Here is an 11211-nt window from a genome sequence, read left to right as displayed (position 1 = left end):
ACATCTGAAGGCAGGAGGGAATGGTTAAACTGAAACTATCCTTATGCTGATTTTAATGAAGCCACTACAAAATATGTTTCAGACAATAGCTAATAACCTGAGTAAATACTTATTCTGTTTGAAAAAGGGCAAACCATGAAAATGCATATGCAAAATCATCCCAGCTTTGTAAAAGCTTATTAAAAAGAAAACGGAAAGTGTTAATATTTTGCTAGGAACTCTGAGGAATGGGAGATGGGCTTATAGTTGATTACTTTCTTCTTCATGTCAATTTACTTAATTTTACACTGTGCCCGGATTGTGCATACAATTCCTTAGCAATTAGTGCAAAGTCCGGGAATAACCAGTCGATAAAAATTGCAGAGAGATTGGGTCAAAATGGCAGACTGAGAACTAGTGTGCTTCTCTCCTCCTACCTAAAATTCTCTTAATGACAGGAAAGGCACGTTTCTGTATATAAAGAATAACTCCAGAACAGAAGGAGGAAAGAAAAAGGCAAATTCCTGGAGGATGGAAATCAGATGGGTCAGGGGCTACTGAGGTGGGGATAGGGGTAGGGGTAGCGAGCCTGGGGACCCAGAGCTGTAGAGAGGGTGCTAGGTGGTTGGGGAGGGGTTACATGGCCTGGAGGCTCCAGATTTTGGAAAGGGGAGGAGTTGGAAACCTAAGAGCGCCTCCCAGGCCGATGACCGAGGCGGATGTGAGAGTTGGGGAGGGGTTGTCTGGGCGCTGTGCTGGGCAGGAAGGGGCGGCCTCTCTTCTGGCAGGAAATTGTGCTCTACGGCAAAGAAGGAGGAGACTGTGGCAGCAGCGGCTGGTGAGAGCCTGATGTGGCAGAGAGACCGTGGACGCCGCTGCCAAGAGAGAGCTGAGGGTCCGCGAGCCGAGTGCAGGAGAGACAGCAGCCATCCTGTTCGTCCTCCCCGCCTAAGGATCCCTCTCAGCTCATGCAAGCACCTGGCTAGTGTTCTGCTGATCCTCCTTCGACTGAGGCTCACAGCGGAGGCAGCTGCGAGGTGTCCTATTTGAGCACGTGAGGCCCGCTATCCCTGGCCTGGGGGAGTGTGTGCCCCCTGGCCAGGACAGTGTTGGACGTAGGGCGGGAGGAATGGGGTGGGTGTATGCCTCCTATTTCTTTGACCCTAACTTGCAACTCTGGCTCAAGCATAGCCAGAAGTAGCTGGGGAGGAAGGTTACTACAGTCACACATCCAGGGTGCAGTGATTTCTAGCTTTCCTGTGCAGCTTTCCTGTAAAACTTAGGCGTGGGTGCACGGAGTGCACTAATTAGGAGAAAAATTTCACCGTGTCATGCTTTGAAATTATGTTTTCTTGACTTCCTTTCTCGCCTTGCTACTGTGCTCCTCGCAGGCATGAAGACCCCGTTTGGAAAGGCAGCTGCAGGGCATCGGTCCAGGACAAGCGCAGGACATGCCAGCGTGTCTGTTGCAGTGATGAAAAGAAAAGCTGCACAGAAGAAGCACAGGAGCAGACCCACCTCCCAGCCTCAGAGGAACATCGTGGGCTGCAGAATTCGGCACGGATGGAAAGATGGAGATGAACCTCTAACACAGTGGAAGGGAACCGTTCTGGATCAGGTACCTGTAAATCCCTCTCTGTATCTTATCAAATATGATGGATTTGACTGTGTTTATGGATTGGAACTTCACAGAGATGAAAGAGTGTCATCACTTGAAGTCCTTCCTAATAGAATTGCATCATCTAGAATCAGTGATACACACTTAACAGAAATTATAATTGGCAAAGCAGTGGAACATATTTTTGAAACAGAGGAAGGTTCCAAAAATGAATGGAGGGGGATGGTCTTAGCTCAGGCACCTGTCATGAACACATGGTTTTACATTACCTATGAGAAAGATCCTGTATTATATATGTACCAGCTCTTAGATGATTATAAAGATGGTGACTTACGCATCCTTCCAGATTCCAGTGATTCTCCTCTTGCAGAGAGGGAGCCAGGAGAAGTCATAGACAGCCTAGTAGGGAAGCAGGTGGAATATGCCAAAGAGGATGGCTCCAAGAGAACTGGCATGGTCATTCATCAGGTGGAAGCAAAACCTTCTGTGTACTTTATCAAATTTGATGATGATTTCCACATTTATGTTTACGATTTGGTAAAAACATCTTAGAGATCATTTTGAAATTTGCCAAATATGTGAGACTATTTGTAAAATCTGTACACACAAAAAGTATTGAATGCTTTACAATTTGTAAGAACTATCTTTATTTTTTCATGCTTTTGCCTGGCAAAAAAATTGAAACTTCCACCGTCTCAAATATTTTTGGAAGAAACTTTTTGCCCTTCTCTCCAACCTTTTTACTGGTTTCTTCCCACAGTAAAATTATTGACTTATCTAATTAATAAGAAGGGTAAAGTCTGACATCTACTGACCTATATGTTTTCTTGAGTGGTGTTAATAAAGGTAACTGAACACCTCTTGGCTCATTCTTTTGAGCATTTTGACAATCTGCACTCACTAAAATATGAAGCTTCCTGAGATATTCAGTGTGGGTTGCTATGTAAATGTTTTTGTAACCTCAACCTTAGGTGACTTCAAAAGTCTAATTGAGGAGTAAAAGTGGGAAGCTCATTTTGGTCTCCTGTCCAAGTTGCATTTTAAATTATAAGTGTGCTAAAAGTAAGGCTAACGTTTTGTTCCCTTTCTGATTCTTGTACTTACTGCTCAACTTGTTCAAAATCAAGATGGTAATTATTTTAATTTTAGTATGTAAGCAAACTTATAAGACTGATAAGAGGCCACACATGTTATCAATGGCATTAGGATCCCTGTTTTCTGCAATAGCTTTGGCTGGTACCTGCAGACATGGAATGGGTTTTTACAGACACAGGCTGTGCAGACAGACTTTAGCACAGCTGGGTTTTTACAGCCCAATGGAGTATTAGGTTGGGCTCTACCTAGAGTCCTCAGTCACAGGTGAAGGTTAGGTTTAGCAAGTGTTGTCAGGTCTGTCAAGGTAAAAGAGCAAAAATTTGGAATCAGGTTGAGATACAGATTTCTTTTCTACACCAAGAGAGACTCTGAAAAATTTTAGATTAGATTTTCATTTTATTTTTAGATGACTTCTGTGTCCCAGCATATGAGATAGACAAGACACTTGCTAGAATTAAGAAAGGCTGAAAATAGGCTGTGCTTCCTTGTAGGAACTGGTGAGTTCATTTATTATGGTGTATCAGCAGAACTGTGGAACACATAGGTTAGAATCAATGCTAAATGATCAATAGGCTTTAATGATGTTCTAAGTGTGTAATGATGTTTTAAATCCTCGCATTGTTAGATAGAAATTTAATATCTGTTAGTGTTTTGTTTTTCAACTTTATCCTGTTTCTTTGCTGGAACTGAGAAACTCATATGCAGATAAGGGTGAGCCTGCTTCAGCAGAAAAATAAGTAATGGAATGGGCATTGTACCTTCCATTATTGAAGACATTAGTGAAGATTAACCAAAGCCTTGGAAAGAAATGTTGAAAAATAAGCAAAGATTTTGGAGAGAAGCACCAGGCCAAAGCTAGTGCTTTCTTATTGGGTTTCTGATAGAAGCTCCATTGTCAGTAACAGGCTTTGAACTTCTGCAGATTTAGGGCCAAGACAGTATAATCAACCACTTGGGAAATATCTTTCAAATTAATTTAAGTTCACAGATCGTAGAGTCCAGACTACTGGAAGAGACAGACTGTCATCCTGCTGAGGATGAATCCAAGAAGGCATTCTCTTCTCCCATGTTTTCTCTGTCTACTTTTCTTCCTTTTGACACCACCAAGTCTCTGCTCAGATATTTGACTGACAATAGCAATGTGGGTCTGTATTACTCTATGTACTAAATCTTGGGGACATAAATTTGCTTGAGATACCTATTTTAGAGGCTGAGGATTAGTATTTTCTAACTTTTTGGATGTGAGGCTGATACTTTGATAATATTATGTCCTGCTGACCCTGTGGACTCTTGATGTATGACATGTATGTATGACATGCAGTTGTGGGGTTAGATTAATTCAACTCCTGAAGTTTTGAAGCAACCACACGAAATCAAGAGGAAGACAGCCCAGGCTACAGCTACTGAAGGAACCCCATGTCTGTCCAGACGTCTTTGTGAGATCTATATAGCTGACCTCAGAAAAGCAAGAAATTGGAGTTCCCGTCGTGGCGCAGCGGTTAACGAATCCAACTAGGAACCATGAGGTTGCGGGTTCGATCCCTGCCCCTGCTCAGTGGGTTAACGATCTGGTGTTGCCGTGAGCTGTGGTGTAGGTTGCAGACGCGGCTCGGATCCCGCGTTGCTGTGGTCTGGCGTAGGCCAGTGGCTACAGCTCCGATTAGACCCCTAGCCTGGGAACCTCCATATGCCACGGGAGTGGCCCCCAAAAATAGCAAAAAGACAAAAAAAAAAAGAAAAGCAAGAAATTGAGAAAGGCAGAATTTCGGACTTTAATTCCTTTGGACTTTAAAATAGAAATTTAATTTGGGACATTCATTTTTCTTTTGGAGTTTAATAGTGGCATGGCTTTCATACAGTTCAAATTAAGTCATTTTCATTATGTTGTTGATATTGTATCATTTGGAGTATTTTAATGCTACCTTTGGGGCTTATTTATAATCTTTGTAATCAATGTCAGATAATGTGGCTGGACATAATTACAAACTGGGGATAAAGTAGTGAGTGAATTTTCATCCTGGAGTACAATGTAGCCCTGGATTTAATTTAATTACTATTCTGTTCTGACTTACAGAGCCTTCTGGGGCAAAAACAGAACTGCTCACCAGTCTTACACAAGGGAGAGCAGGATATTCCTATAATACTGCTGGCGTTTTCCAAGGGGAAGAGCCAAGCCCTGTTTGTCTTGGGTTTTGGCAGTGTAACTTAAGAGAAAAAATGCCCAAAGGTATGATAGAATCTTTCCTCGCCTCACTCCATGTTCCTGACTCAAGGAAAAAAAAAAAGGATTTATACCTTTCAAAAATATTTGGAAGAAAATTTCTACACATCTTCACCAGCCACTCATTCAGTCTCCCCAGTGGAGAAGAAATAACTTGGGGAAATTCAGAAGAGGGTTATTATGGATATGCAACCTAAGGCCCCCTTGTCTCTTGGGCTCACTTTCACAGCAAGGTATAGGAAAGACTACAGTCCTTCACTACATGGCTAGGTAAACCTACTCTATAGACCTCTCTGTCCCTCTGGGATGGGGGGCCCATTGTCTTTAAACTTGAAGTAAAAGTTTATTTCAGACTTAGGTCCAAAACGTGTTCTCCAGTCTAGATCTTTCAAGAATAAAGCTGGTATCTATTTTTATTCTTTTTAAAAATTTAACATATAAGTAATTTTTGGACAAAAACACAGGCCTCTGGTAAAAATCAAACAGTACACCTGCTGAATAGCATTGAGAACTATGTCTAGATACTCATGTTGCAACAGAAGAAAGGGTGGGGGAAAAACTGTAATTGCAATGTATACATGTAAGGATAACCTGACCCCCTTGCTATACAGTGGGAAAATAAAAAAAAATGTCCTTCAACATATAAATGGACAAACCTGTGGTACATCCATATAATGAGATATTATGTAGAAATAAAAAAGCAACGAACTATTGATACTTTAAAAAAAAAAACAGTACAAAAGGATATACAATATAAATGTCTCCTTTTTTTCCCACCACTGACCTCAGTACCCCAGTCCTAGTTTCCAAAGGTAGTATGTACTTTTCCAGAGATAATTCATCTATTTACAAGTATATTATATATGTATATATCAACTTTTATACAAATTGTGGCATACTATACATGCTGTTCTGAATTTTGCTTTGTCACTTAACAGTATATTAAAGTTAATATTTTAATCCCTCTTTGATTCCTGTGTATATTTTAGTTGGTTCAGAATCTGAAAGGAAAGGAGATATGATTAATTTAAATCTTCAGACCCCAACCTAGTTTAATGAAAATGTGCATGTTCTGTAAACACACTATTTCTTCCAGGCAAATTTTGCTAACTAATATAATGTGAAATGAATATAAACATGATCAGTTTTGTGGAAGGAACTCCTTAAGAAAAGCCATTGTATTCTTACTGAGACAAGTTAAAGAGAGAATCAGCTATAAATTGAAGCTGTGGGAAAAAGTTAGGGTAATATAATCAGTTATTCAAAAATGAAACGAGCAACCATTTTTTATTCCAGCTTCCACTGACATCTACTGTCATATGAAAATTTATTTGCCTTTTATAACAGGATGCTTTTCTGCATATAACAAGAAACAGGTACCAAGCATTATTGATTCATGTACCTAAAATAAACCAGAGTTTAAATGGGCTTCAGGCATGGTTTGATTGGGGCTTAGGCTCAGTGTCTGTGATTTGTTAAGATTTCCCCTCTTCTGTATGTCAATTCCATTCTCAGACTACCTTTCCTCATGGTAGCAAAATTAGCCTAGAAGTTCCAGATCATAGCAGTTCAAGTCTAGAGAGAAATAAATAAACCTATGTCCTGTGATGCATTCTGAACTGGCTTAGGTCACATACCTGGACCAATCACTAAAGTCACATGGGTGAAATGCGCTGATTGACTTGGCTAGGACATGTGTTCCATCCCTGAACCCTAAGATATATCTCACTAGAACCAAATGGATTCCTAGTGAAATCAAGGGCTTGAAGAGTGAATGCCATGAACCAATCAAAAATGTCTAGTATAGCTTCTTCCTTTGTGTACTGAGCTCTCATGGACACATTTATTCCCACATACTCACTTTCAAAAATGCTCATACTTACATGTAGTGAATTTGTCTTCAAAGGGGAAAAGCCTCAAGTCTTATCCAGTTATTACATTTAACATTAAGTTTAGCATAGGTGAAAACTTTGGGGGGAGGGAGGAATTGGGAGGGTTGGAATAATAAATACACACTACTGTATAAAATAGATGATTGAGAACTTACTGAATAGCATAGGAAATTCTGCTCAATAGTTTGTAATAACCTATATGGGGAAAAAAAGAATGGATATATTTATATGTATAACTGATTCACTTTGCTGTATGACTGAAACTAATATAACATTGTAAGTCAACTATATTCCAATAAATTTTTTTAAAGAAACATTAAGTTTAGGATTTCTAATTCACATTGCAGACATCTTCAGATCCATCATCCTGACAATCTTGTCACCTTTTATTAAATTATAAACTAACCGTCACTCCAACATACCCAACATACAATTATGAAGAAATAACTGAAGAAGTATAATAAAAACTACCACTTTAAAAGGGGAAGAAACAGGGAGCAATACACAGTAGTTTCTGGTTCAAGGTATATGTCATAACTTGTTAGACAAGGGCTGTACCCTGGCAGTAGAGTGAGTCCTCTGGTCAACCAGCCTCTTTTTATTCTCTAAGAGGGTCTCTCTTGGAGACATCTTGAGTGGATACACTTCCTTGGAGATGAACAGTTTTACAGTCTATTTCAACTTCTGCCATTTCTTGTGTCTGGGTTGAAATAATCAGTTTTTCTACTGTTGGCCAGGATTGAAGTCTCTTTAATATAATAGTTCTCAAACTTTATCATGTAATAGTATCACCTGAAGAACTTGTTAAACCACAGATAGCTGGGGCCCACCAACAGAAATTCTGATTCAGTAAGTCTAGGTTGGGGTTCAAGGATATATTTATTCTAACAAGTTCACAAAGGAGACTGATACTGCTGGTGGTTGGATCCCACATTGAGAATCCCTGACTCATAGGTGTCAATTGAGTGAAGCCAGAATCGTTATTTCCTTAACTTTCTTGATAATAAATTTACCTAGGCTGCTCGCTAAAATAGAAGTTCCTGAACCTCACCTTAGTTTTAATAAATCAAAATCTGTTGGCAGGGGAGTAGGGGGACCTGGAAAATCTCTACCAGATATTTCAGGAGATTCTTATCATCATTGTGAATACTGATTGGGAAACACTGGTCTAGGAAATTAAGCTTTTTAAATTTTATTTTATTTTTCCACTGTACAGCATGGAGACCAAGTTACACATACATGTATACATAATTTTTCCTCCCATTGTCTTGTTGCAATGCAAGTATCTAGACATGGTTCTCAGGCTTTTCTTGACACCAACCTTATTTCCTGGTAAGCCTGTCATCTCCTTGCCCTTGCTCTCACAAAGCTTAGTTTAGGGTAACGAATTTGGCCTTTGTAATCCTACAAGCTTCCAAATTCCCACATGTCTTTCAACTAGTATTTCAGGCAACTAGTAACTAAGCTAAGAAAGCGCTATTTTCTTCCCTCACTGTTTTCAGATAGGCTAGTTACCACTATAGATGTAGTATGCTTGAACTTTGTCTAAGAAGCATAGATCTGAGGGCTCCAAAAGAGCATAGAATAGGAGAGACAATGAGATCAGTAGAAGCGGCATAATTCCAGACTCCACTAGTTCTGTAATTTGGGGGGTAGCGACTTGATATTTTTAAGCTCACTATTGCTGGTAAGAAACATTACCTCACTGGGTTCTACTGATAACTAAATGAGAACTACATCCTTAGTGAAAAATAGTGGAGTGAAGGTACTTAATAAAGATGAACTCCATTTAGTTCCCAAGAGGGTACAGCTCACATTCTTTTTTTTTTTTCCCTTGTGTTTTTGTCTTTTTAGGGCTGCACTTCCTGCATATGGAGGTTCCCAGTCTAGGGGTCCAATCAGAGCTGTAGCCGCCAGCCTATGCCAGAACCACAGCAATGCCAGATCCAAGCCATGTCTGCGACCTACACCACAGCTCACAGCAACACCGGATATTTAACCCACCAAACAAGGCCAGGGATTGAACCCGCAACCTCATGGTTCCTAGTCGGATTCGTTTCCACTGCGCCATGACGGGAACTCCTCACATTCTTTTAGCGAACCTTCATATTTAGCAATATCCAGTGACATTTAACTAGTGAATATAGTCCAGAAATTCTATTACTGAAATATGACTGTAAACAATCCTATGGATGTACATAGCTCCTTCTTTTCTGATAAAGAATTTTCCCAGAGAAATCCTCATAGCATTCCTGAATCGTTAGAAGGGCAGGATGTTATCCTACTTTGTAGATTCAATCATTCAATTGCTTTTTGATAGTCTTAGATGATACTTATGAAGGAGATAAATAATGTCCATATTTCTAGGGAGCTTAGATTTTCATAGTGGGAGAAAGGCAGCAAAGACATAGACATTATATCATTTATGGGACTGATAGGTTATATGAAATTTGCAGGGGGTGGGGGAGAGAACGGGATGGACGGGGAGTTTGGGGTGAATAGATGCAAACTATTACATTTGGAACAGATGGATAATGGGGTCTTACTGTACAGAACAGGGAACTGTGCCAAGGCTCTTGGGTTAGAACATGATGGAAGGTAATATGAAAAAAAAAGAATGTATGTGTATGTGCAGCTGGGTCACTTTGCTATGCAGCAGAAATTGAAGGAACATTGTAAGTCAACTATAATTTTAAAAAAGCAAAGCAATAGGATAGAGGGTAACTAGATAAGGGAGCTAATTCAACTAGGGTTTGTCAAAAAAAAAGGCTTGAGTGGATATTTAAATAGATAACTGAATGACAAGAAGCCAGCTTGTGCAGCAATTTCAAGGAGGAGTGATCTATAGAGAAAAACAAGTTGAGAGACCAGAATACCTGAAATATTTTATTCATAGTTATTAATTCAGTCATGTGTTTAATACTGAGACCAATAATTCATGATTTTTCTCTGCTGTTCCATATAGCTGGCTAACTATTCTCTGCTGTTTTCTGGTAAATTTTTCTCTTTGTGAAGGACTAAGGACATTGCTGACAACATTTTTATGCATTTTTTTTAATTGTACCCTGGTCCTGGAGATGATGTGAAGGGGCTAAGAAGTCAATGATTAAATGGAAATGGGGCATATTTCTCCCTCAACCCCAAATCCATGATAACAGGTCTATAGCACAGAGTTAAAGTTGAAGCCCAAATATAATGTAATGAATGTATAAACCTATTTTTGAGGTTATAGTCTCAAGCACATACTGCAAGATATTTGAGCCATTTAGTTTAGATCATTAATCTCTGGAGAGCAGTGGGATGGCAAAAAGCATTTATTGAACACCTAGTATATGCCAGGCATATCTTAATCTTCACAGGATACGGGGAGCTGACTGTAACTATCTCCATTTTATGGATAAGGAAATCACACTTAGAAAAAAGATACATGGGCAAAAACAGCTAGTAACAGTACTACACATGAACCTAAGTCTCCTGATGCCAAGTGCTATTCTAATTATTATTTTTGCAAATGTTTGCCTAAAGAAATGGGAAATAAGCAAGAGCACCAAGGGAAAAGTCAAAGTGAGTTACAGCTGTTGTCTTACTATTCTTTCATCTCTGTCGCCTTCTTTCAACACATACTTTCTACTTGATTCATTTATTCTTTCCATAAATATATTTAGCACTTAATTTTTCCAGACACTGTAATTAGGAACTTGGGATATTTCAGTAAATAAAACATTCAGTGATCCCTGTCCTCATGGAGCTTACATGCAAACAAGAGGAGGCTGTCAATAAACAATGAAAAATAAGGAAATAAATTACATGAGAGAAGTGACATTGTGGACAAAATGAAAATTAGACAAGGGTAAGAGGTTAAGAGGAGCGGTAGGTTGCAAAATTAAATAGGGAGAGCAGGATAGACTTCATGGGAAAGATAATATTTGTGCAAAGAAATGAGGGAAGTGAAGGAGTTATCCAAGCATGTAGCTAGAGAAAGAGCATATGAGGCAAAAGGAGCTGCTAGAGGAAAAGCCCTAAGGTAGGTGTGTTATTAGCATGTTCAAAGACCAAGGAGGCTACTTTGCCTAGAGCTACATAAGTGAAGGTGACAGACATAAGTGAAGTCAGAGAAATAATTAGGGACTAAATCACATAAGGCCTTGTCATGCATTATATGAACTCTATGAAATGAGAAGCCTGTCACAGGTTGCATTCTGCAGGAAGCAAACTCGAAACAATCCTTCAGAAAATGTTTTAAACAATGCTGGCAAAGAAGCAGGAACAAAAAGGGAAAAGTTAAGCTCTGATACTCAATGATAGTGTCAGCCACAACTCATAACACTGATCAATCACTGGATATAGGTAGGCTACCTTGGGAAAGGATGTGACCTTGGACAAGGCTGCTCTCTAAAGCTGAAGCA

The 11211-nt window shown here is 39.5% G+C and overlaps 1 protein-coding gene across 2 annotated transcripts; it reads left to right on the top strand.

The window, feature by feature from the left end:
• On the top strand, positions 696–5645 carry SPIN3 (spindlin family member 3). 2 transcript variants are annotated; one of them, XM_005673678.3, is made up of 2 exons: positions 696–1016; positions 1371–5645. In XM_005673678.3, the coding sequence occupies exon 2, from the start codon at positions 1373–1375 to the stop codon at positions 2147–2149; it is 777 nt and encodes a 258-aa protein (XP_005673735.1). In that variant the 5' UTR covers positions 696–1016; positions 1371–1372; the 3' UTR covers positions 2150–5645. The 2 variants fall into 2 exon arrangements, with proteins under 2 accessions (XP_005673735.1, XP_005673736.1); XM_005673679.3 differs by having other exon boundaries at positions 704–1033.

This window comes from Sus scrofa, chromosome X, assembly GCF_000003025.6.
Source record: "Sus scrofa isolate TJ Tabasco breed Duroc chromosome X, Sscrofa11.1, whole genome shotgun sequence".
Classification (NCBI taxonomy): Eukaryota; Metazoa; Chordata; class Mammalia; order Artiodactyla; family Suidae; genus Sus; species Sus scrofa.
Note: the sequence above shows the minus strand (reverse complement) of the source record. Positions and strands in the feature narration are given on the sequence as shown.